This window comes from Euleptes europaea, chromosome 8 (assembly GCF_029931775.1).
Source record: "Euleptes europaea isolate rEulEur1 chromosome 8, rEulEur1.hap1, whole genome shotgun sequence".
In the NCBI taxonomy this organism is placed as follows: Eukaryota; Metazoa; Chordata; class Lepidosauria; order Squamata; family Sphaerodactylidae; genus Euleptes; species Euleptes europaea.
Genome location: NC_079319.1, coordinates 27,723,815 through 27,751,528, shown reverse-complemented (window position 1 = coordinate 27,751,528; position 27,714 = coordinate 27,723,815). Strand labels below are relative to the sequence as shown.

The 27,714-nt window shown below is 41.6% G+C and overlaps 1 protein-coding gene across 1 annotated transcript in view; it reads right to left on the bottom strand.

Annotated features, from left to right (window-relative positions):
- Positions 1–217: 217 nt before the first annotated feature.
- The window catches only part of CDH17 (cadherin 17), a 42,911-nt gene continuing 15,414 nt past the window's right edge, over positions 218–27,714 (bottom strand). Inside the window, exons 2-17 of the mRNA XM_056854889.1 lie at positions 21,358–21,438; positions 21,051–21,188; positions 19,584–19,722; positions 17,896–18,054; positions 16,249–16,448; positions 15,651–15,785; positions 14,225–14,375; positions 11,811–12,026; positions 11,504–11,580; positions 9,525–9,716; positions 8,523–8,767; positions 7,936–8,066; positions 6,315–6,554; positions 4,689–4,805; positions 4,479–4,592; positions 218–327 (exon numbers count right to left, since the gene is read on the bottom strand). Of these exons, the coding sequence (XP_056710867.1) occupies positions 218–327; positions 4,479–4,592; positions 4,689–4,805; positions 6,315–6,554; positions 7,936–8,066; positions 8,523–8,767; positions 9,525–9,716; positions 11,504–11,580; positions 11,811–12,026; positions 14,225–14,375; positions 15,651–15,785; positions 16,249–16,448; positions 17,896–18,054; positions 19,584–19,722; positions 21,051–21,188; positions 21,358–21,438 (2,445 nt within the window). The remainder of the gene's footprint in view (positions 328–4,478; positions 4,593–4,688; positions 4,806–6,314; positions 6,555–7,935; positions 8,067–8,522; positions 8,768–9,524; positions 9,717–11,503; positions 11,581–11,810; positions 12,027–14,224; positions 14,376–15,650; positions 15,786–16,248; positions 16,449–17,895; positions 18,055–19,583; positions 19,723–21,050; positions 21,189–21,357; positions 21,439–27,714) is intronic.

Genomic DNA, 27,714 nt, shown 5'->3' with positions numbered 1-27,714 from the left:
CTATAGGGAGTGTCACTTCAATTTGGTGCCTTTGGCACAGAAACGTCTTGGCCACTGTCTGCCCTGGGCCCTCAATATGGGTTTGCTTCTGTGCCTAAAAGAGTAGGGGGAACTAAGAGGGGAAAGATGCATCCATATTAGATGTAGGTATTTCTGCAAGGGCAATGATGCCAACCGACTAACAAAAACCATGTTGATTGTTCCTTTGGTGAAACAATTATGTCAAGGTTCTCAATTCTGATGGGTTCAGGGCAGTCACTGGGTTGGCTTTTTGCTCCTTCTTCTTCTTGCGTTCCAGGTGCCAAAATACAACTCCTAAAATGATACCTGGGAGGGGGGGAATGGAGAAGAAGATGTTTAAAGCACATTGGAAACAATCACATCTCTGCAAATATTTCATAGGCAAAGCAGGCCCAGACTTTAAGTCTCCCTAGGAAGCTATATTTGGGGCCTTCGGGGCTTAAGCTGAGCCATGGCTCAATATGGCTTAACTCCAGGACCTGGTTTCATTGTTGGCGCCCTGAACATGGGAAGTGTGCTTTCAGTGGCCAGAGCATTTCATGCCTGTGGGCGTGTGCCTCTCGCTGATGAGCTTGTACTGAAAAATACCAGAGCTGCAGTGTTTAGTTGACTTAAAGCATTTTGATCCAATAAAAGGTACCTATCCCCATTTAATCTGGCAGTAGATTTGTAATGTTTTGAAGTACTTTAAATACAAGCACTTATAAAAACTGCAGATGGCAAGCGCCTTCTTAGAAGCAGCGTTCCCTCCTGTGTGAGAGGAAAAGGGGATGCCTCTTCAGAGATTATACTTGCTGAAAACCCTGCGCAGATCTTCTAAAAACAAAGAAAAGTGCAATTGAAGTTTTTCGGGGGGGCGGGTAGTACTATAGGGTTGGATCCAGTGACTCACCGGAGACTTTGTCAGGTGGTTGAAGGCTCTCCCCCTCCCCCATTGGAAGAAGCTTACTCTCCTAGTGGACAGAAGCCATTGTAGCCAACCAAGTATAGAATGCTTTTACACATAATATAAAACTGGGGTACAGTTAAACTATTGATCCCAAGTTAGGGTTGCCAGCTCCAGGTTGGGAAGTACTTGGAGATTTTTGGGATGGAGCCTGAGAAGGGCGGGGTTTGGGGTGGGGAGGGACTTCAATGCCATAGAGTCCAATTGCCAAAGCTGCCATTTTCTCCAGGGGAACTGATCTCTATCGGCTGGAGATCAGTTGTAATAGCAGGCGATCTCCAGCTAGTACCTGGAGGGGGGCAACCCTATCCCTAGTGTAACAGTAAAAAGACAGACCACTCCACTGATTATGTTGATAGGGTCTATCAAGCCAAGCTCTTAAACTGTAGCTCAAAAAGGCTATTGCAGAGCTGGGAAAAGTACAAAATAGGGCAACCAAGATTATTAATAAATTGAGTACCTTTCTTATCAAGGACAGTATTCAGTTTAGGGGGGAAAGGCAACTAAAACAGGGGACATGAAAGTTTATAAAATTATGCATTGGGTGGAGAAGTTGAATATGTAGAACTTTTTCTCTCCCCTCCCCCATAATGCTAGGGGCAATACTTGGGGGGCACACAGTGAAGCTGATGGGCAATAGATGCAGGAAGGACAAAACAAAATATTCTTTACTCAACTAGATTAAATTGTGGAATTCATTCCCAGTGGAGTTAGCGATGGCCATAAGCATGGATGGATTTAAAAGGGGGTTAGACAGAATCATGGCTGACAGGTCCTTCAATGGCTACTAACCATGGTGACTAAAGGGAACCTCTATATACTGAGGCTGCAAACCAAAGAGCAGCAGTGCTGGGAAGCAACATCAGGAAATGCCTTAGCTTTTATTCCGTTTGTTGGCCCTCCAGGGCAACTGGTTGGTGATTGTTTGAAACAGGATGCTGGACAAGATGGACCACTGGTCTGATCCAGCAGGTCTCTCCTTCCATTCTTAAACCATAGTTTGAAGTTGATTGATTAATCAGAGTCTTAACTATGGCTGGGCATGATATACAAATGTCAATATCCTGGCTTAATCCTGGCATATTGTTCAGTGACATGCTAGCTAGAGAGACCACAGAAAAGGCGACGAAACTACCATTTGTCAAGGCAAATCAGGATTTCAGTGATTGTCTATGAGCTGAATCCTCAGTTCATTAGCTTTAGTTAAAATAAACCCTGGCTTTGTGTTATGCCTGAAGCAAGCCAGTCCACTGACATGCTGAAGACCATTCAGCAAGATTCATGCCTGAGTAAAGATTTCAAGCCAGGTTCTCCTAGTTCAAGACCACCAGTGTGCTATACCACATTAGCTCCAATGCAGTGTCCTATCTTGGGAACTGGCATGGTGGAGTAGCTAAGAAAGTGAACCAGGGGACTGCTGGCTCAAATATTGTCTCAGACACAATATCGTCTCTAGGTTGCCTTAAGCAACACTGTAATCTCTTTGGGACAGGGATTTGTACTTTGCAAAGCAGAATTCATACAGAGCGACAATTCATGCATTACAAAATCTTTGTGTCCCCACACAAGTCCAGTCAATAGATGGGGTCTGAGAGTTCCATCATGCTTGGAGTTCAATTCCCAGGCAAGCACAGGTCCAATTTGGTTTGGGACCCCAGCATGTGAAGACACTGCAGTTTAATCCTTCCCTCTGCACTATTTTTCTGACCTGAAAAGACTGCAAGGAGCCATTATTTGCCCTATCGGAAAAACTTATGTATAGCAATTTATACATGGAAGTTTCCTGAGCAGGTCAGGAAAATGGCACAGGGGTAAGGCTTAAATCCTTTCTTTCCACATGCCCCAGTCCCAATCTGAAGCCCCCTTCAGATTACCATTCTAAACCGGATGTTATCCGTTGTTGGCCCATTTCCAAATAAAGCAGTACAGAGATGGCCATTCATGCAGCTCATTTCAATCCGTCTATGAGCCATCTCTAAAGTGGTCTGGCCAAATTCAAACAGAGCTGCTATTGGTTTCCCATCTTTTTTGGTGGTGCGTTCCTTTTTGGCTTTCTTTTAAACATTCTGAGATTTGTGCTATAGCTCCATAGCAATCCAATACATCTGAATACTGGTGATATAGCACTGAACTGATGTATCACCAGCATTGGGGTGCATTGGATTTCTGTGGTGCTATAGTTTTATAGCACGCATCTTAGAACATTAAAAAAAAGCTGGGGGAAAACACTCCGCCAAAAAAGGTGTGTGTGTGTGGGGGGGGGGGGGAGAAAATAGTGGTCCTTTCAGAAGTGCTCCAGATAGTTCAAACAGTGCACTGGAGTGATTCAGAAGCACAAGGAAGAACTGAAAATGGGAGAAAGCAGAGAGCAGTTTGAAAGGGCCTGAATTTGCCCCCCACACACCTGGGATTAAGTTCAGAGCACAGACCACCCGACATATATGTTATTAACAGGATTTATGGCAGGCCCATGGGGTGACAGAAGCACTTGTAACATGTGAATTGGCTCTTATTGCATTGTAAGCATTAAAAAATCCATCATGACTGTCTTACTGTGGTGGGCAGGAGAAGTGCAGCTATTCTGGGCAGCAAGAGCTAAAGCTAGCTCACAAGTAGCCCAGTCCTGCCTGAGGCTAGTCAATGTGGCTAGCAGCAAAAGTTTTTAATGGGCCAGGAATGTTTATGGGCCTCCAGAGGACCACTGTGGAGAAGTCAGTAATGAGTTAGGCTTTGACTGGGAAGGCCCATGGGTTTGTGGATCAACACTAAGCTGGGGAAGAATGCTGTGTAAACTTACCAGAACTCTCTGGAGGAAGGGAGGGATAAACATACTTAATAACTAGGGTTGCCAACCTCCAGGTTGCTTTAATAAAACATACTTAATAACTAGGGTTAGTATGCTTTAATAAAACATACTTAATAACTAGGGTTGCCAACCTCCAGGTTGCTTTAATAAAACAAATTTTGCTTTAATATCACTGATTTTCTATTTTGTTTACTTTGTCATAGTGATTGCCCTTTGGTTGAATAACCTCCAGGTGGTGGCAGGAGATCTCCTGCTATTACAACTGATCTCCATCCAATAAAAATCAGTTCACCTGGAGAAAATGGCCGCTTTGGCAATTGGACTCTATGGCATTGAAGTTCCTTCCCAGCCCCTGCCCTCCTCAGGCTCCACCCCCAAAACTTCCCACCAGTGGCAAAGAGGGACTTGGCAACCCTATTAATAACAATAACTAATTTGCGAGGCTGGGTTAAAACTGCAAAGCTAGAGTGAAGCACACCAAGTAATGGCTGGTTTGGGGGGGAAAGCAGCCATGTCTTGTAGTGCCTAAAGGCACCACCTGCTTAGCTATACAATCAAGTGTTAACAGCAGTATCTTAGCCTGTACAGCATGGCTCATCCATACAGCAGTTATCAGCCAATCCTCAGAAAGGCAAAGAGGTAGCTAGCCCTCAGCTACAAGTCTGCCCATTTTCGAACATTATCAAACATCCCACTGCAACTCACCAATGACTACCAGTACACCAACTAGGATGCCAATTGCCATTGCTACAGTTGGACGTGGGCCAGTTGGGACTTCTCGGAAGCATGACTTATCCTCTCCACATTTGCACACATTTACTGGGGACAAAAAGCACATTTCCTGGAGTTAGAGAAAACACAACTATCACATGCCGTGGTTTGGGAAAAAAAATTGAGGATGAATTTTTACCGTACCTTTCAGCATGACATTACTAGCCAAAGGTGGATTTCCATTGTCATTAATTTGTATTGGTATCTCATAGGCTTTTGATTCGAGATCTCTGTTCTTTGGGGAGATGTGTGCATGTTTTCCTGTCAACACAAACAGTGGATGAATAAAAAGGGACTTGGAGAGCTATAAAATCTGAATGCCCTGGGCACAATCCAAACAAATGACTACAAGCCAGTCCTGTTGATTTCAAGGGTAGAAGGTTTACATTATTTGCTTAACTCTCTCATGGAAATCCCTGGAATTTGAAAATGCTTCATTTTGAGCAACGAACAGGTATGCCCCTGTCTAGTTTGTCCTAAGGCTCAGGAACAGATTAAGATATTTATTTTCTTTACTTCATATATATCCCATCTTTCTCCCCAAAAGGGACCCAAAGCAGCTTACATCATTCTAGACCAAATATTCAACAAACATTAAACAGTTTTAACATGGCCTGAAAATGCTGCATTTTCCTCCAGATCCTTCCCAGGTCTGTACAATTCATGTTCACACTTGCAAGTTGCTTGCTGGGAACTCAGTTCTCAGGTGTGGGGCCCAGTTGCAGTGAAGAGAAGGGACTTCAGCCTCCCCCCCCCCATGCTATTTTCCTGACTTAGAATGGCCCTGGAGTGCTGTTTACCTTGTAAGGGGAACCATGTGTACTGATAGGTATCCCTAGGGCCATGTCAAGTCACAAAGTGGGGTTGCCAACTCTGGCCTGGGGAAATTCCTGGAGATTTGGGGGCAGTGCCTGGGAAGGACAGAGTCTGGGAAAGGGAGGGAGCTCAGATATGTGATGCCAGAAAGTCCACCCTCCAAAGCTGCCATTTCCTCCAGGAAAACAGGTCTTTGTAGCCTGGAGATCAGTTGTAATTCCAGGAGAATTCCAGCCCCCCAGGATTGCCAAGTGCCTGGTGGTGGTGGGCAACCCCCTCCCCCCCCCCGTAATCCACCTTGCTGCCTGCCGACCAGCTGAGGGTCGGCGGGCAAATGTGCATGTGCACCTGCACACTACGGCACGTCACTTCCGGTTTACACCCAGAAGTGCCACATCGTGAGGGGCCTTTTACCACTCAAAACGCCCAGTAAATGAAACAAATATTTAAAAGACACCCCAAAACTTCCAGTGCTCTCTCTCTAAAAAAAAAAACAACCCAAGCTCCATAGCATTATCTCTGAATTCTTGGTGATGTAGACAGCATGTACATAATTGGGAGTTTGAGTGGTAAAAGGCCCCTCGTGATGCAGCATTTCGGGGGGGAAACCAGAAGTAACATGCATGCAATCCCCTCAGCTCGCCCCAAAAGCCTCCCGCCAGAGGAGAGGGGGGACCTGGCAACCCTACCCCCACTGGAAGTTAGTAACCCTAGAGAGGAGACAGAAGCACCTTCTCCCTTCATGGAATGGTCCCTGTCCAAATTGGGCCTGCATGCACTTGGGACGTGAGTTCCCAGCAGAGAACACCAGGTATGTGTTGATTATGTGGACCTAGGGAGATGCTGGGGAGAACATAATGTGTAGCAATGGCAATTGGCATCCTGATTCTTTAATTCAAGGTAACCTTAGGGGGATTTGGCACTTCATGTAGATTGCTTTTGGCATGGGCTTACCTTCCATTTTTGTAAGATTCCAGTCACTTTGCATTGCGCTCCCACCCAGGAGAGTATAAGTGAACCTTTGATAATGTGAATGTTCATCAGGGTCAACAACTTGAATCAGCTTTCCATCCTCATTTCCTTGGAGTGGGTGGCAGAAGAACAAAGAAAAATCTTCTGGTAGTTCTGGTGGGTTGTCATTCACATCCATGAGGCGTATGATCACTTGAGCTGTGGAGCTCCGAGACTCTCTAGCTATGGATTTGAATAAAGCACAGAATTATATTCCAGAGTTTGTAACCTCCCCATATGTACGTGAGGATGGCAATAGTAATGAGCATAGGAGGCCAGTGAAGTTACTTACGCACTAACAATTCAGTCTGGAATGGACATCATTTGCTCACTCAGTTTTTACAGGGAATTCAGGCAATGATGTTGCCACCTGTTGCCACCCCCCTTTTTTTGTGCTTTCCCCCCATCCTTTTTCATGTGATTTGTAGTATTTTTAAGATGAAGGGCAATTCTATTACAGTCAAATAGGCGTGAAAAGGCAAAGTGCTATTGAGGTTTTTTTGGGCTACTGTCCCTTTACTTTTTGCTCCTTTGTTTTATAGCTATTTCTGCTGAATTATTGACTGCAGAATTCCTAAATCAATCTCTGATTAACTGTTCTTGTTCTCAAGGCAGACTTCATTTACGGCTTTCCTCTTTGTGGCCAAAATGATCACTCATTAATGTCTTTCCTTTTTCATGATCAAAATTTCATAATCAAGCAGTTATGATCATACATATGAAAGAAAATATTAATTATGAATACCTTTGTCTGCAAAGAAAAACCTCAGCAATTAAAGCTCCCTCTCTGTGGAACTGACAATTAAAGATTGGTTTTAAAAATGCTGCTACCACTGCAAGTGAACAAGAAGTAACTACGGTAAGCAATATAGCAGAAATGGCTGCAAAATAAAGGCATTTAAAGGGGTGGTGGGAGGAGCCATATTTAGAGGAAGAAGAATAAGAATTGGTTTTTATATGTTGACTTTCTCTACCACTTAAGGAAGAATCAAACCGGCTTACAATCACCTTCCCTTCCCCTCCCCACAACAGAAACCCTGTGAGGTAGGTGGGGCTGAGAGAGCTCCAAGAGCTGTAACTAGCCCAAGGTTACCCAGCTGGCTTCATGTGGAGGAATGGGGAAACAAACCCAGTTCTCCAGATCAGAACCACTGTTCTTAACCACTACACCATGCTGGCTCTCAAAACAGATTAAGATCTTGCCCATAAAGACGGGCATTGATTGATTTTTAAGGTAAATTTTAATATATTCTGCCTTTCAGCTATTTGATCATAAAATGGCATCACCTCCAATATAGTTTTGCTGCTGCAAGAATTGTGATAGCTAAAGTATGGAAACAAGTGAATAAACCTTCAATTTCTGACTGGAGAGAGAAATTTATTATTTATATGCTGGTCTTTGTATATTGTAAACTGTACCAATTGTTAACTGATATTTAAAAAGAGGGAGTGGAAAATTTGGATCATCCAGAACCCTTATGATATATCTAGCATTCCTTCTTTAATGCATATGTCTTCTCCCACCAAAAATATGTATATAGGTATAGCATTTTTTTTGGCTTACTTTCCTCAGTTGCAACTATTTGCACCATGTAAGTACGTTCCGTTTCCCGATCCATTGAAGCAGCTATGTATATAGTGCCATTTGAAGGGTCAATTCTCAACCATTTCCTGTGGTCATTTCTCAGTGTGTACCTTTGCAAGACAAGCAAAAGAAGACTAGCTTATTTGTGTGTTTTCAGTGATAGCATGGGCCTGCCAGTATTTGAGAACCGATAACACTACTTCTGTTGGACATTGTGGTAGTCTGCATACTTGGTTCTTGTACCGCTGTCAGAGTTGCTTATCATTTCACCTAGAAAATGCACTGCATGGGTTTCTGCCATTAATACCATTGAAAGGAAGATGAATGTCAAGTAGATGTTCTACCACTCAGCCATAGCCTCATCCCTATCCATCACATTGGTCAAATTACAAAAACATTGTATCCTTTTTACAACTTATCTTTCCATGTGGTTTTCTGCCCCTTTTGTATACTTTTATCAAAGCACTTCGTTCTTTTCTGTCATAATCCTGAGGGACTTCTGTGTTGCTAACAGAAGACTACAATATCCCAGCAACTGATTAAGTTTGAAATAAGAGGATATTTACCATATCCGGTCTCCTTCAGGATCAAAGGCTGATGGGATCACCACCTCAGAACCTACAGGAGCATTTTCAAGAACAGCAACCATGTAGGGGGCTTTGACGAAAACTGGCGCTTCCTTCACATCTACTAAATTAACTCTCCAGTAAGCAAAAGAGTTCGAATTATACTGTACCCCAGCCACCAAAGGTTCAGGGTTCGTGGCACTGATTTTAAGGTTATACACCGGTGAAGTTTCAAAATCAAGCACCTATGAAAGTAGGAAGAGAAAAAGATGGTGTCATCAGTAGAGTCCTTGATAGATCTCAACATAGGTATATAGAAATAGTCTTCCTTGAAAAGTATTTCTATTGCTGCTCCCTCGATGGATATACATTTAATGGTCTCTCTCCATCCAGTGTTTAATTTCTTAACAAGTAGGTGTTGGAAGTCACACCACTACTTGAAAGTTTCCCTTTAATCACTGATATGCAGGGTGTTTTGTGGTCATTCAGTATAGAGGAAAATTTATCCTTTGCCTGAAGAGGCACTGTAGTTACTTCATAAACTTCAAAGCTAAGTGCCAGAAACAGCAATTGTGTGTGTGTGTGCGTGTGAACAGCCACTACATGGTAGTGGTTAGAGTGTTGGACTAAAAAGGGGGAGACCCAAATTCAAATGTCCACTCAGCTGTGAAGTTTGCTCTCTCAGCCTAATCTGTTTCACAGGGTTGTTGTGAGGGTAAAATGTATACCGCTTTGAGCTTCTTAAAGTGAGGGCAGAATATAAATGTAATAACTGAATACTGGCATGGCTTAAGTCCTGCTTTCTTGGTTTCATACCCTCTTCTTTGTCAACCTGTTTCAGCTATTTCCCCTGCCCTGAGCATCTCAGCAGATATTTTGCCTGTCTTACAATTTGCAGATTCTGCCTATGGGACACACTCCTTGGCAACTTGTCTTCCTTGCTATGAGGCAAATATTACGCTTTTTTACTAATGATCTTCCCTTTCTACCCATATTAATCACCTTATTAATTTTAACATATCCTTTGTTTGTTTTGGGATCAGTCTCTATCGTAAAAGTATTGTTTGGATCTCCTTCTGTGAATGTGTATATGATTTGAGAGCTTCCAGTGAATGGCTCATCAGCATCTGTAGCTTGAATTTCCAACAATACAATTCCAACTGGTGTGTCTTCTGGCAAATTAAGAGAGCCATACTAAAGAGAGAAAGAAGAAATGACATGTGAAACATCAGGCATGGTGTCATTGAAAGAACATGGCCTTTGAGTTATGCAGGTCTATCCAGCCAACGGAGGACTTTGTACATATTAACTTGTTATCATGAACTGCTGCTGCGATTATCAGAGAGCCAAAGAAGGCCTGCTTTTATTACTCAGAGTAGTAAATTCCTTCTGGACCTTGCACAGTATGCTCCTACTGCCTTGAGCTATTTCAATATGCAGCCCCCCTTTTTTAAACATGAAAAGCAGTTTTGCCTAATCAAGAAATAAGGACACTCATATATACAGCACCTCTTTCTCATCTAATTTCCTTTCCTAGTTCCAATCCTACTTATTTTTGAAAGCTCTACTCACTGTTTTAGGGCATTTCCCATGATACAAAGTCCTTGTGGAATCACATGTGTGCCTCTCACATGTGACTGCAGTATGCATGTGGAATGGGTTTCAGCCACCCTCTGCTCATGCATTTTTGCAAATTGAAATAGTCCCAGGTAGGGTTGCCAGATCCCTCTTCGCCACCAGCGGGAGATTTTGGGGGTGGAGCCTCAGGAGGGCAGGGTTTGGGGAGGGGAGGGACTTCAGTGCCATAGAGTTCAATTGCCAAAGCAGCCATTTTCTCCAGGTGAACTGATTTCTATCGTCTGAAGGTCAGTTGTAATAGCAGGAGATCACCAGCCACCACCTGGAGGTTGGCAACCCTAGTCCTAGGGAGCTGCTGTTTGCTCTTTGGGGAGACTTGTGTGTAGCCATCATGACATGCAAGTTTCCCAATGGAGCAAGCAGCAGCTCCCCAGGGCTGTTTCAGTTTGTAAAGATGGGGGCGGAGTTGTTGCCTCTTCTCCACATACACCATAGTCACCCCTGGAATTTTCCCTTGCATACTTGGGAAGGATAGAACTCCCAGTGCCTGGGTAACACAAAGTCCTTGTGATGGAAACAAGTGATTTTGTTCCCTGCGAATCAGTGTTTTATTTACTGGCTCAGTTCAGCCATTGTGCAAAACCGTAGTTGCACCCAACAGCTTGCTGGCACTATCCCTTTTGACAGTACTAATCTCCAGCTGGTCAGAATCAGTCTGGGTTCAGATCTTTGCTACATGTTTCACTTGCCATGCGGCTGCCACTGAAAAAGTGTAGTGGGCTCTTCCTTCCTCTGCCTTAGAGTCTAGGAGTCCTCTCCAAATGGAATCCTCTAGACAGCTCCGGTTGTTTCTGTGTGTGTTAGCTCAGAACCTGGCAAGTATACATGTCTGTCTAATAAATATGCCAGTACTATGTCTGTTTCAGAACTTAGCAGCAGAACCCTCAAACTGAACAGGAGATAACCCTGCACATTGCCCTAGGAGTTATGGCAAGGAAGAGAAGAGCTTTCCACAACAACACAATTTCTGGCAGTACCCTACAGCATATGTGTAATCCACCCTTTAGTTCCACATTATCAGGAGATTCAACTATGGGAACAGCACACATGCCTTTGCATTAACAATTCCTGATCTAGTTGGGCAAAATTTGAGTCCAGTAGCACCTTCAAGACAAATAAAATATTCCAGGATATAAACTTTCATGAATCAAAGCTTACTTTGTAATATACATAGCTACCCACCTGAAACTATGATCTAGTTAGGAATGTGTGTGCAGAAAGCTGCTTCTGCATGCACACCACCCTTACAGGATTGGGACAGCTGTCCCAGGATCAAGATCTTTGACCAAGTGTGTGATATTTCTAGATACTGTAAAAGCCAAGAGAATAAACTGAATACTTACATCTGATTTTTCAAACAGAGGGATCTGATCATTGATATCGATGACATGTATTTCCACGTTGCACAGTGTTTTGAATACTGTAGAGAATACAACAGTGTCAAATGCCAGCTGTTCTAGATAGATCAGTGATTCTCAAACCCATTGATCCAACATTTTAAAGTATATCCAATCAAAACTAACTCCCGCTCCCCCGATAATTTGTTGGGGGCAGAGGGTTGGCCTTGGAACAGTGAGATCTTGGCTGGAGTCCTTGCTCAGTCATAAAGTTCGGAGAGAAGAACAACAATTTTACATGTTATTGACTGACCTGGATCTGCCACTTCCACCTTCACAGAGTAATTAGAAGCTACTCGTCTGTTTAATTCAGACCTAAGTAACTGGAATTTCCCACTTTCATATTCGATGCGGAACATGTCCTTTGAAGGGATTTGAGGGCTCTGCTCTACTATGAGGTACTTCAAGCGAGAGTTAAGTGTGCCTTCTTCATCTCGGTCTGAAGCCATCAGAATTCCTATATCATTCCCTGGTGGGGGGCAAGGAAAGTGGAAATTATTCAAGTTAGCACGTATGCACAATTGCACATAATTTTTTTTAAGTTGCAAAACTATTAAAAATATCCAAGGTGTAAATCCCAGGAAACAAATGGTAGAAATGAAACTAAAAAAAGGGATCTTAAAAATCATTGTTTCTCAAACTGGGGACCTCAGGGGTTTTCTAGGGGTCCAAAAGTGCTTTGAAAGGTCATAGGGCAGGGCGTTGTCACACCCACCCTGCAAATGTAAAAATTGAGCCCTCTAAGTTTTCTAAGAATTATGGTAGAGACCCTCCGCCTCAAGGGAAGGAGATGGAGTCGGGTTCCTCTTCTTTTGACGTGTGTAATCTCATTATAGTGTTGCTGCTGCCAACAATCATCTAGCTGCAAGATCACTTCAGTAGCCAGAAACCATGCTGATTAGCAGCTAGGCTTACCAGGTCCTGCTGGTCCATGGGCGGGAGGTTTTTTGGAGCGTGCGGTGCGCGCACGTGCCTGGCACAATGCGCCTGCATGCCCGCGCGTCTACATTACTTCCAGTTTACTTGGAAGTTGATGCGGATGCTCTATCAATCTCAGCCGAAACTCTATGGAAACCATAGAGTTTCGGCCGAAGTTGCTAGAGTGTCCATGTAGCTTCTGGTTAAACCCTGAAGCGACGTAGGCTCGTTATGCGTGTGCGCGTGCCCGGGGTGCCCGCTGGCCCTCAGCTGGTCTGCGGGCAGCCTGGTGGATTGGCAGGATTTTACCTGCCGCCACCAGGCACTTGGCAACCCTATTAGCAGCCAGTATCCAATACTTCACCCAAGGAACTCTAATTGGCTGAGTGGCATCAAGGAGGTACAGTGATAGTGATTTCAGGTATAAAACTGAATTTATTTTCACTCTAGTTTCTAATTATGGAGACTCAGTTTCCTGCTTTAGCAGGAGATCTCCTGGCATCCCTCTTTGTTGACTGCTGCCCCTTGGTGGGGCAGTGGGGGGGAGGAAATGCATAAACTAGGATATCCAGAACCAGAATACCAGTTTTACCATAGAGTATTGTCTGAATCCTAGAGCATCTGCATCATATCAATGACCTGGGTATTTGCCAGAAGTGACATCATGCCTACAGCGCTACATCATTTCCCTCCTCCCAGCCCCCTTCCCTCTCCCTCTGGTTGCCCGCAATACTATTTCCAATGTATACGATTTCATCAGGAGAGGATGGGTATACCTTGCCTGGGGTGATAATATATCAGTGCAGATGTCAAACACTAAATTTTAATTTTCCAGAAATTAACAAATTGTGTCATGCTGGCCTTATTCCATGAACAGTTTCAAAAAAATTTCCTGTCCTTTTCCCACCCCTGTTCAGGTGGCCCCTGGCTAGAATATAGTAACCAGTACGGACGTTTCTTGCTATCTCCAGTGCAATCAAAGTGTGAGACAGATTAGAATTTATGTTTCGTTAGAAAAATTTTATGTAATCTCTCCAGGGAACCTGCCCAAAGTGACTTTCACAATAAAACATAATAAAAATATTAAATATTAAAAGTTGTGGAAGTCCAGTATATAAATCAAATAGATTATATCATTGGAAGCAGAAGATGGAGAAGCTCTATTCTCTCGGCCAAAACAAGACCAGGAGCCGACTGCGGTACAGATCATGAATTGTTAATATCGAAAATCAAGATAAAGCTTAAGAAAAACACCAAAACATTCATAGCACCAAAATACAATCTAAGCAATATTCCGGAAGAATTTAAAGACCATGTAAGGAACAGATTTGCATTACTGAGTTCAAGTGAATGTAAACCTGAAGAACTATGGGTGGAAACTAGAGATATTATCAAGGAAGAATGTGCAAAGACTATTCCTGTAGCCAAAAGAAAAGAAAAACCTTGATGGATGTCTGAGGAAACTCTTAAAATTGCCAGAGATAGATGAGAAGCAAAAGTAGAAGGTGACAGAAATAGAATCAAAAGTCTAAGTGCAACGTTCCAGCGACTCACATGTAGAGACAAAGAGATCTATTATAATAACCAGTGACTCAATAAAGGAAGCCACAGCCACAGCCTTCAATTAGCAAGACCTGAGCAAGGCTGTCAAAGAGGACATTTTGGAGGACTTTCATTCATAGGGTTGCCATGAGTCGGAAGCGACTTGATGGCACTTAACACACACACACACACACACAGCTTTCTTACCTACATCTTCATTCTCCTGAACTTCAAATTTAGTCAGAGCTTTGTCGCACACAGGGGGATTATCATTAATGTCTTGCACTGTGACGCTAACAGTCACTGGGCGGGCCAGGAAGTCTCCGTCTTTATCCTTTGCTGCTACAGCGAATGAATACTGCAATAAAAATATTACTGTTAGGAGTAATAGCAACATTTTATTTCATGTAATAGCGAGGAAAGCTACACTTCTAAAACTTCACCTCAAAATGATTAATACTATACTGTACTATAGTTAAACTCTCCCGTTTCTTATACTGCGCGAAAATGAATTGGCACCAATAGTGTTGCACTTTCCGAGTCTGTTAGTACAAAACATTTGAATTTGTGAATGAGTTTTTATCTCAAATTGACAATTCATATCCTGAGGCTATTGGAGGGCTGATGCTCTTATCCCCTAGGCATGGCTACTAGTAGTGAACTTCTGGGAGACAGTGTGTGTGTGTGTGGGGGGGGGGGGACATCCAGTATTACTCCAGATGCCAGCAATGGTCCCTAAGTCATGACCAGGTAGAACAGCAATTGCATATCCTAATAAGGGAATGACACTCATTATAATGTATTGCTATTGTTAAATTTACTGTTGGTCACAACAACATCACAGTACATTCCATCCATCCCAGCTGTTTACTAAAATCAATTGAACAAGTAAGGGCCTGGAAAAAAAATCTCTCTCTTATCTGACCACAGCCCCCACCAAGCAAGATCCTCCACCTAACCAGACCAGTTTAGAAATTAGAAAATGGGCAATAATAGTAATACTAGTAGTAACAGCATCTGTTGTAGTAGTCATAAGAACATAAGAAAAGCCCTGCTGGATCAGAACAAGGCCCATCAAGTCCAGCAGTCTGTTCACACAGTGGCCAACCAGGTGCCTCTAGGAAGCCCCCAAACAAGACGACTGCAGCAGCACCATCCTGCCTGTGTTCTACAGCACCTAAGATAATAGGCATGCTCCTCTGATCCTGGAGAGAAAAGGTATGCATCATGACTAGTATCCATTTTAACTAGTAGCCATGAATACCCCTTTCCTCCATGAACATGTCCACTCCTCTTTTAAAGCCTTCCAAGTTGGCAGCCATCACTACATTTTGGGGCAGGGAGTTCCACAATTTAACTATGCGTTGTGTGAAAAAATACTTCCCTTTATCCGTTTTGAAGCTCTCACCCTCCAGCTTCAGCAGATGACCCCGTGTTCTAGTATTATGGGACGGGGAGAAAAGCTTCTCCCTGTCCACTCTCTCCAAACCATGCATAATTTTATAGACCTCTATCATGTCTCCCCTCAGCAGCCTTCTTTCCAAGCTAAACAGCTCCACTCCTCATAGTCTCCAGACATCATAGAAATGCTTTCACTTCAATGTACCTGCACTGTCCTCTAGCATATACTTACGGAAGCTTTTTCTTCTCTGTCCAGTGGTTTAGTCACATAAATCTTCCCATCTTGATCAACTGTAAATGGGAGTTCAATAGCAGGTTTCTCCTTATGAAAGATTTCATACTTTGCACCTGGCTCGTTCCACTGCACCTGAGTAAAAAACAGTAAAAGTACAGGTTTAAAGCCTGAAGGTTCTGATTTTGATGTATGGAAATGCAATACTAACTTATTAATGCCGGGTTATTGGTCTAAGACATAAATGCAGAATACAAGTAGATTTGTACTTTCTCAAGCACACCACATTGAGGAGACACAAAACAAATTAACTAAAAGGGTTAAATGTATCAACACATGGGAAACTGGAATTTAGGGTTTGAACTTAACGCTGATTTTCATCCACCCAGGCAAAGCACACCCACCTCCTTCCTGGATCCAGCCAGTAGGAGGGGATGCTAGTCACTTCCCATGCTGTTGTGGGCCTCGAGCTGGCTAACCCCTGCAAGTGCCTTAGCACCCTTCTCATTGTTGCCACCCCAAGCAGCCACTTGGACGGCTTGGCTGGAGAACCAGCCCTGTTTTGCTATTCATCTTGTTGGTGATGGCAAGATCTTACCTGAGAAATGACGACAGGATGGGGTTCAGTGGAGTTCTCTGTGATCTTTACTGGTGGAGGTGCCTTCCAAAGATTTTCCATCACAGTGACATTAACATCAGTAGTGGTACTGAAAGAATTCATGGACTGTCCTGCCATATCCCTTGCCGCAACGACGAGGGTAAATATAGCCACATCCTGGGGATCTAATTTAATAGCTCCTAGAAAATGTTAGAGAACACATATGGCACAATGAACTTTATTTAACTGGGCTAAGATTCACAGGAAGAAGCTTATCAGCCACTGTAAAATTGAGTACCATTAATCTACTCTAGATGTTCCTCCTTCTTCCTTTATTTGTTGGTGTAAATATAATGTTGATTCTTGGAAAACCATGGTTAGTGATTTTAGATCAGTTTCAGGAACATACATTCCTTTCCCATTACTTCTTTCTACAGTAAAATTCTCCTTCCCGTTCTTCTTAATGTTAACCATGGCCAGTGGGGGACTGGGTCTAAAAATATTGGTTGCCAGGAGACAAAGGGGGCCCACCCACAACTATAAGGCTATCATTTAATTTGTATTAATATTTATTTTTAACATATAGTGTAATGTTTAAGGGGGCCCATTTCATCAAGGGCCCACAGGGCCCACTTGCCACCAGGAAAGCTAACACATTGGCCAGTCTGCCACTGACCATGGCTGAGGATTACATGTTTACTAATACTAATCATGGCTAAAGCTAACCAGGTTCCCTTGTATTTGCATGATCAGCAAGCATGGGTGCCTGCAATGGGGCTCCCTCTCTGCAATCCTAGATCTATGGATTTTTTATGTATCCTGCCACATATATACTTCATATAAAGAGCAAAAGATATAGAGAGATCTCTGAGTGTCCTTGCTCCCAGTGGATGCCCTGGCCTGCACGCCCACTTCAGACCATGGTTTCTTTCTGTAGTTTACGAGGGGAACATAGTTAGAATTAAGATGCTTCCACATTGGGGGGGGAGAAACCCTTTTGTTCTGGGGTTAAAGGGGTGAGTGCAAGTCCAGCCTTCCTCTGGAAGACATGCCAGCAGGCCACAGCCAATTCGAGGAGGGACTGAGCTAAGCCCCGCAGTTCTCCTCCCCTTTAAGCCCTTTAATGGCCTCCCACACAACTGAGTTGCACTGTTCAGCAGTGAAAAGGAAAGTGGCTGCTGCCTATGGGGTGAGTGTGGTTTCCTCATTACTTCTGCACCAATGCAATGGATCACAAGTGGGCAGGGGTAGGGAGAATGGCCAGTGTCCCCACCCGCCTCAACCCCACTCTCTGCTGCTCCCATTGCTGGGGTGCCTTTTCCTACCCCTGTGCGGAAGCAGCCGCTGCTTAAATCTCATTAGATCACCACCCCAAAGCTATTTTTATCTCTGCAGGGGGAAACATAAAAGTAGCTACAAGTTTTCCACGGCAGGGGTAAAAGCAGCTTGGTGGGGGTGGTTTTTAGTAGGTTTCCATCCACAGCTCTTCTCTTTCCACTCTGGCCTTCCCCTTCAAACTTTAGCCTCAGCAGTTGCACTGCATAGAATTAAAAAAAAAAACTGGAAGAGAATCATGGAACTACATGGAACTCAGAATTCCTCCCTTGGTAGTCTGAGCTTGCAGCTATCAATAGTAGATTTACCTACCCTTGGGGCTTGTTGAAACTGCTCCTGTGATATTGTCAATCTGAAAAAGCATCTCATTGTAAGGGTTAGGGAAATGTTGCTGAATGCTGTATCTCAGCTGTCCATGTGGGGTACTGGGGTCATCTTTATCTTGAGCAGTGACATACATGAAGGGCTTTCCTGTTTGGATTGAAACACACATAGACACATCATAAGAGAGTTCATCATTCACTAAAGGCCCTGTGGGAGTGACATGTGGTTTCCTGATTTAAGTTTAGCCATTACTCTCTCCAGAATAATAGGGATAACCCAAAGGTCCAATCTAGATGGGGCATCAGGAAATCTGTGGACAGATCAAAGGCTGGCTAAAATACAGGAAGCAGATGGTAGGAATAAATGGACAGTTCTCACAATGGAAGGGAGTAGAGCTGTGCATATCGAGTTTACCAAACCAAAAATAAACCCCAAAATTGACGTTTCGGCTTTATTTGGATTTAATCAAAACCAGAAAGATGGATAGCCGATTGCCAAAAAGCCGAATAGGTATTCAGCCTATAGCTTTCAGCTATTATAATCTGCTCAGATTCCCAGCTCTGTGCCTTCTCCCATTTTTTTCTATCTTTTACTGGTTTTGTTTGGAAGGGGACAATAGGCCCCATAGTTGGGGCCCTTTTGAGGTAGGGGTTGTGCAATCGGAGCCAACTTGGTCAGACCAAACTATCCATCACCCTTCAGTGGAGTAATCTGGATAGCAGAAGGGTCATTTAAAAGACAGGGATCACCCAGTCTCGTCTAGAGGGATGTATCCTCCAAGTAAAAACACCAGCTTCAACAGTTGCTTATTGGGCTTCTGAAGAAGACTCCCTCACCTGTGCAGATGAGCAGTCTCCTTCAGAAGAGCCACCTCTGTTGTGTCTTCAGTTGGCTCTGAAATCACCCCCTCCATATGAAAACCTGCTCTCAAAACTGAAGGTTGCCCTGAGTAGCATCTTTGTTTCCACATACCGTAACCATCTCTTGAAATGAGATTTTTGATGACTATATTAAAGGACTGTTTACAGACTGTCACTTGCCACCAAAAGAAATGTTATCTGTGCCTTACTTTTCTTGCATTTGAGCTGTTTTCCTTATTTTGTAAGCTAATTTGCATGGCTATCATGCTATGCAACCCAGATGCTCCCCATCTGAAATATGTGCAGGAAAGACCCGGGCTTCTTTGGCACTTCTACTGTAGCAAAATGCATAGTGAAGAGGCAAGTTGCCCTTCCATTAATTTTTTTTAATTGCTTGTCTCTTCCATAATAGAAACATCAATGAAACTTTGGGCTCCTTAACTCTTCCACATTTTTATAGTCTCTCACAGCATTGGAAAGCATCACAGCTTAATATGGTGGTGGAAAGTGCTGTCAAGTTGCAGCTGACTTATGGCAACCCCATAGGATTTTCAAGGCAAGAAACATTCAGAGGTGGCTTGCCATTGCCTGCCTCTGTGTAGCAACACTGGACTTCCTTGGTGGGCTCCCATCCAAGTATTAACCAGGGCTGACCCTGCTTAGCTTCCGAGATCTGACAAGATTGGGCTAGCCTGAGCCATCCAGGTAAGGGCCACAGCTTAATAATCTTGGTTTAATATAACATTATTGTCCAACCTGGCCCTCTAAACAATGCTAGGTTGTCCTGAAAACTAAAGTACATATGTAAATAAATACCTGCGCGGGAGTTTTGTCTCACTACTCCATAGTATTTTGCCTGATCAAATTTGGGCGCGTGGTCATTAATGTCTTCAACATTTATAGTGATGGAATATGGGCCTCTCACTCTCACCTTGTTTGCATCCAGACCTTCCACCTAAATTGGGGAAGAGGAAGAAATTATGAAGCAAAGTCAGTCCATCGTGTCCTTCATGCATGCATTAAGGTGGAACTACACCTGACATAGGATATGGAATTGCAGTTGTACAGTCCCCCAACCTCACTACATCTCATTGGCTGTAGCCAAGAAATGCATGATGTGATGACATCACAATAATCCAGTCTATGTTGCTACATGGTATGGGGTAGCGAACTCAACAGAGACAATGTAGTGTTGTGCTTAGAACACTGGACTGGGAATTGAAGCATCCAAGTTCAAATACCCCGAGCTATGAGATTTATGGCATGACCTTGGGTCTGGCCTATCTCTCAGCCAGAGAATAACATGGGGGGGCATGTAGATACCGGCCTGAGCTTGTTAGAATAATAATGGGATAAAATAAAGAAATAAAACAAGAGGTCCTGGCTTTTAGTGGTGGCCCAAAGACATCCATTAAATGCTCAGTTCAGTCTTTCAAAAATAAAATTATTTGAGCGAGATTATATAGAAACATAATGAGGGTTGAGTGCACCACAAAACATTTGAGATAGGCTTGCCAGGTGTTTGATCCATCAACACACATTTGGGCTTTTTATATTTATCCACACTGAAAATCTGCAGAATAAAGAGTGCTGTTTGTCCTAAGCAAGTCAGTAATTAAAACTAAGCAAGAGTGTTACAGATACCCTGGATCGCCAAAAAAAACAAATCAGTGGTGTAGGAAATTCTTGCTAAGCACACCCTCATTGCTTATAATATTGTCATAACAATTTCTGGGTCTCATCTCTGGATATATATTGTCCAAAGTCTACTGACTGTATAGTGACCTCCTTACCTCAGTAACCTTAAAGGGATTAGCTTAATCCACTCATTGTAAGGTGCTAGACAGCCAGATGTTTGCTGTAAGGAGGCTGACTCCAAGATAGAATATATCATTGTCTTCGCTATGCCTTGATCTTGTTAATCATTAATTGTGGTATGCCTTGCCTAAGTTCCATTGTGTGATCACTGACTGACCTTTGCTATCCATTGTAATATTCCTTAATAAAACTGAGAGATCACTGGGGCAATTCAGATTGATCTCTGGAACTCAAGACATTGTATGGGTCTTCTCTCAAAGCACCGTGCGTGCTTTCCCCAAGGCACTTTCAGGGTGCTTTCCCTTCACAGTGGGTTTTAGATCAAATCAACCCTGAACTGAGCTGCCCCACCTCAGGGGATGCTGATGCCAGCCCTGAAGTGAATAGTGATGATGAAGAGAGGACGTAGAACCAGACACCACAATCATGTTTAAAAAAATAATCGGATTCATATATTTGCTTTACCTGTAGCTTGTAAATGTTTTTCTTTTCCCAGTCGAAAGTCCCATTCAGATACAGAGTTCCATCATTGGGCAAGATGAATATGATGCTTTCTTTTTCACCAGTCAATCTCAAACTGGCAACAGGAGGCTCAAATGTAAACTAGTAAATAAAAAAAAAAGATAAATCAGAACCCCAGGGATTGTAAAAACTGCCTTTGGTTTCTTTTTTCCCTTTGGTCACCATTCCGTTTTAGAAGCAGTTTTCAGACATCTCCGATCATTTTTACATTTGTTTCAAATGAAAGTGAAGGTTCAAGACATTAAATTACCCGATATAAATATCCTGGTCTTCCTTCTGGAAAAGACAGAGTTCTGTCCTGTAAAGGCCCACTTAGGTCTTGGCAAACAATCTGTGGAAAACAGTGGAAAGGAAATAGATTGTTAGTGTTTTCTATATTGGTGGTGGAAAGTGCTATCAAGTCACAACCGACTCATGGTGGCCCAGTAGGGTTTCCAAGGCAAGAGGTTCACAGAGGTGGTTTGCCATTGCCTGACTCTGTGTAGTGTCTCTGGATTTCCTTGGAGGTCTCCCATTCAAGTATTGCCCAGGGCTGACCCTGCTTAGCTTCTGAGGTCTGAGGAGATCAGGCTAGCCTGGGTAATGAAACCTTGGCCGTCAGTGCAGAATAATCGTACAGAAGAAGAAGAAGAGTTGGTTTTTATATGCCAACTTTCTCTACCACTTAAGGCAGAATCAAACCAGCTTACAATCGCCTTCCCTTCCCTACAACAGACACCCTGTGAGGCTGAGAGAGCATGACTAGCCCAAGGTCACCCAGCTTCATGTGTAGGAGTGGAGAAACAAATCCAGTTCACCAGATTAGCCTCTGCCACTCATGTGTAGAAGTGGGGAATCAAACCCGGTTCTCCAGATCAGACTCCACCGCTCCAAACCACCGCTCTTAACCACTACACCACACTGACTCTCCTACACCACGCAGGTTGAGTACCCCTTATCCGGACTGCTTGGGACCAGAAGTAGTCTGTATTTCAGATCTTTCCATATTTTGGAATATTTTGGAATTTTTGCATATATCTAATGAGATATCTTGGGGCTGGGACCCAGATCCATTTATGTTTTATAAACACTTTATACACATAGCCTGAATGTAATTTTAAACAGTATTTTTACAAATTGTGTGTACACTGAACCATCAGAAAACAAAGGTATAACCATCTCACCAGACTTCGGAGAGGCCGGGCAGCGTGGATGTTAGTCAGATCTGCACTGCCCAACCTCTCAGAAGTCAGGAGAGGCTGGGAAGCACAGATCTGCCTGCATGCCAGCTCGAAAGGTCCGTTTTTTGGATCAGTCCAGATATTGAATGTCCGTATAAGGAGTACTCAACCTGTACTTCATTGTGGGTATAGCAACAGTAGAGGCATTACATTCTTGGTTGGAGAGTACAACAAAGGAAAGAAATTTGTTTCCAAAAGAATTATTCTTTGTGGATTCCCCCCCCCCCCAAAAAAAATGTTCCTGAGATGTTCTTTGGTCAAATATTCTCTGGATATTTATTTATTTATTTAAAACATTTATTAGCCGTCTCTTTCTTTTGGAGTTCAAGGTGGCTTGCAAGCAGCACTTTCACACAGCTCAAACAATGCACTTTCAATCCACTTTTAGTGCACCTTAACGATCGTTTGCAAGTGGATTTTGCCAGTCCACACTGTAAAATCCACCTTCAAAGTGCATTAAAAGTGGATTGAAAGTGCATTATTTGGGCTGTGTGAAAGTGCCCATAGATAAAACACATCAAATAAAATGCATTAAAAAATGTAAAGCCATTAATAGAATATACAGGATACCACTACCTGCTAGAATGAGAAGATCTAAGCCAAGAGATTTGATGATAGTGTTCTATGACACCAGAGTTAAAGACAAGATTATGAAGATTCATTATGAAAATCCAGTGTCAGCAGGAGATTCCTCTCTTATACTACTGAAGGATATTCCAAGGCATCTACTTTCACAGAGGAATAACTACAAAGATTTTGTGTCTATACTGAAAGCTAATGGCATCAAATACCGTTGGATTATGCCACAAGGTTTGGCTTTCACCTATAAGGAAGTGAAAACGACAATTCTATCCCAAGCAGATGTGGGGAAATTTCTGAGAAAATATAAAATGGACCTTAAAGAATTACCTGGAGAGAAGGAGGAAGAAGAAGAGGAAGAAGAAGAGGTACAGGGTGCAGAAGGTGGTACCAAATTATAGACTTTTTATTTTGCTAAAAAACACTACATTATGGCAAAAGCAATTTCTTGGAATGTAAATGGACTGAATGAGAAAACTAAAAGGGCTAGAATCTTCAAATATCTACAGAAATATAAATACTCCCTAATTTGCCTACAAGAAACCCACATAGCTTCAAAGCATAAAAAATACTTGGAGAAACAGGTGCTTGGACAAGCATTTATTGCTTCTGCTAAAACTAAAACAAAGGGAGTGGTAATCTATGCCCACCCCAGTCTCTGTCCAGAATTAGTATATAAAGATAATGAAGGAAGAATTGTAATTATCAGAACTAAAATATTGGGACAAAGGACAATAGTGGTTGGAATCTATGCACCCAATGAAGGGAAAAAATCCTTCTATGAAAAATTACATGATCTGATAACCCAGTACGCACAAGACCAAATTTTATTGATGGGCGACTTCAATGGAATTATTCTCCCATCTCTGGACAAAAAATCAAAAGCAAAAGATATCAATGATGGATGCTTGCCTAAAACTTTCTTTGCCATGGCTTCAGAATTAGAATTACAAGACATTTGGAGAACAATGAATACAACAGCTAAAGAATACACCTTTTATTCAGCAAGACATGATTCACACTCCAGAATCGATATGATATGGGCCAGTAAATCAATTTTCACGCAACTACGTAAAATTCATATTTTACCTAGAACTTTTTCTGATCACAATCCTGTTACCTTTGATTGGAACAATAAACAAGCATTTAGATGGCGAATGAACGATAAACTTTTAAAAGACAACAAGATACAAAAGGAATTACAGGTTTTAATGAAAGACTTTTTTGAAATTAACCTTAATGGGGAAACTTCTTTAAATACAGTTTGGGACGCATTCAAAGCTGTTCTGAGAGGTTTTATGATACAGAAACACTCGGCCTGGAAGAAGACCCAATTGCAATTTACAAACAACATACTTTGGAATTTACAAAATTTGGAGCAGAAATTGGTAATGGTAACACAGGAAGAGGAGAGAAGAGAAATTCAAATACAGATTTCTGCAACTAAACACCAATTAAATTTGGTAATAATGGAGGAAATGAATAAAAATCTGAAACTTGCTAAACAAAAGTATTTTGAATATGCAAATAAACCAGGAAAATTTTTAGCAACACAACTGAAGGACTCATGTCAAAAGAAGATTATAACAAAAATCCAAACTGCTAAAGGACCAGTTTATTCAACTTCAGAAATTCAGAAAGAATTTGTTTCATTTTACTCTAAGTTATATCAGAAAGAAAATACTCCAAAACAGAAAATAGATAAATTTCTAAACTCAATACAGATGAAAGCTTTGTCAATGACCCAGAGAGAATGTATTGAAGCTCCAGTAACAAGGGAAGAAATACAAGAAGCAATACTGAGACAAAAAACGGATAAAACACCTGGACCAGATGGAATTACTGCACTATTTTATAGAACATTCAGTGACAATTTAGTTGGATTTTTTGGTTCACTTTACAATGCAATTTTGGACGAGGGAACATCCCCGGAGACTTGGTCACACGCATTTATATCACTGATACCCAAAGAAGGAAGAGATCCAGAAAAAACATCTAATTACAGACCTATATCGCTCTTAAATGTGGATTACAAAATTTTTGCTTCGGTTTTGGCATGTAGGATAAAGCAATTTATTAAGGATCTTATACATGAGGACCAAGCAGGTTTTATACCAGGAAGGCAAATAAAAGACAATGTAAGAATTTTACTAGATTCACTGGAATATTATGACCATAATATTCAACAAACTGCGGCTTTTGTATTTTTGGATGCAGAAAAAGCCTTTGATATGGTCTCTTGGAACTTTTTGAAACGGATTTTGGATAAATTGAATTTTGGAGATCGTTTTCAGAAAGGTATATCGGCTATTTATACCTCCCAACAAGCTAAAATTTTGGTTAATGAATCAATGTCAGATAACTGCCAAATCACGAAAGGGACTAGACAGGGATGTCCCTTGTCTCCACTTTTATTTTTGTTGGTGTTGGAACCGCTATGTGTGAAACTAAGAAGTATGGAGGACGTCCGCGGGCTAAGAATTAAAAAACATGAATTTAAGTTGAGAGCATTCGCGGATGACCTACTGCTAATTTTGGAAAACCCAACACAGTCAATGAATATACTTCAGGAGACTTTGGATGATTTTGGAAAAGTATCAGGCTTTAAAGTGAATCAAGAAAAAACAAAGATAATATTTAAAAATTTATCGGAAATACAACAACAGGAATTTATATCATATACTGGCTGGGAGAAAGCTAACAAAGTTAAATACCTGGGAATTTGGATCACTGCAAAGAATAAAGATTTGTTAACCAACAATTACCTCAAGTTATGGGGTAAGATTAAAACTGATATGATTATATGGTCAAACAAAAAATTGTCATTAATGGGACGTATCTCAACGATCCAAATGAATGTCTTACCGAGGATGCTCTTCTTATTCCAAAATTTACCAATAATATCACAAACAAAATATTTTGAAACTTGGAGGAAAGACATTTCAAGCTTCATCTGGCAAGGAAAAAAACCAAGGACTGCTTATAAATACTTGGTGGATCTAAAAACTAGAGGAGGTTTAGCACTGCCTAATTTTCAACTCTATGCTGAAGCGGTAGCTTTAGTATGGCTAAAAGACTGGATGAATTTGTCAAATGTACGTTTGCTAGACTTGGAAGGTTATAATAACTTAAGTGGATGGCATGGTTATTTGTGGTATGATAAAATTAAATTACAAGCAACATTCCGTAATCATATAATCAGGTCCTCTCTACTTCGTATTTGGATGAGATATAAACACATTTTGGAACCAGAAACACCGATGTGGATATCGCCCCAAGAAATGCTAACTTTGCGCCCACTTAGACCAGACAAATTTATTACTTATCAAGATCTAATTAATTGGGAAGGAAAGAAATGCTCACTAAAAGACTTTCAACTTCTTAAGGATGATTTACAATGGCTTCAATATTACCAAATCAAATCAGTTTTTGTACAAGATGCAAAAAAAGGTTTCTCTAAAGAAAAATCTCCTTTTCAAAGGATTCTACTAGACAATAATACAAAGCTGATTTCTAAAATGTATAATCTCCTTTTAACAATATACTGTGAGCAGGACACGATTAAACCAACTATGATCGATTGGGCTCAAAATGTGGGACATGATATTGTTTTAAATAAATGGGAAAGATTATGGTCTAAAGATTTAAAAGGAATAAAAGCACAGTCAGTGCGAGAAAACATCTATAAAATGATGTATAGATGGTATCTAACACCCAAGAAAATTGCAAAGATTTATAAAACGATGTCCCCTACTTGTTGGAAATGTAACAAAGAAATTGGTTCCTTTTATCACATGTGGTGGACCTGTGACAAAGCCAAAGACTTCTGGGACATGATTTATAACGAACTGAGATTAATACTACAAAAGAACATATCCAAAACACCAGAAATGATGTTATTGAGTATGATTCCAGACGACTTAGCAACACAAAGAACCTTTTTGATTTATGCCACAACAGCTGCGAGACTGCTTTATGCAGCGAAATGGAAAGGGCTAGAAACTCCAGAGAAAAAAGACTGGATTGTTAAAATGTTTGAAGTGGCAGAAATGGCAAAACTCACAGCTATTCTAAATGAAGAAAATGACGTTCGGTTTTTGGGGGAATGGGGGGCGTGGATGCATTATTGTGAATATGAGTTAAAATTGGGAAGAATGGAAGAATATTTTCTAATCTGATCCAGAGGATTATTTTTGATTTCTTTTTTATATTGAATAAGCATAATTATATTTACTAACAGATTATGGTTCTTTATATATGGTATTGATATTTTATCAAGATTAGATTACCTAGGACGGGATGAACTTTTTATTAAGAGGCAGATAGAGGTGATGGGGAAGTCAAAAAATTTTCCATTTCTTTTTTTTTTCTTTTTTCTTTTCTCTTTTTTATTATATGATATGGAATTATAACAACTTTAGGTTAGAATTGAAATTCGATATTGTTATAGATGTTGTTTAATGCAATGGAAAATTTCTATCATAAAACCCAATAAAATTTATATATAAAAAAAAAAATGTAAAGCCCGCATTTAAAAAACACTACTCAGGACTCCTACTAAACTTAACCAAATGAAGTCTTAAATAAAACCACCTTCAACTGCCTCCTAATTATCGATAGTGAGGGGGCCAGTTCCACCTCCTTGGGAAGCTTGTGCCATACCCATGAGGCTACCACCAAAATGGCCCTCTCTCGTGTACCCACCAAATTAGCTTCTTTGATTGATGGGACAGTCAGGAGAGTCTCTCCCTGTGATCTTAAATCCCAGCCAGAAATATATGGAAGAAGATGGTCCTTCAGATACCCCA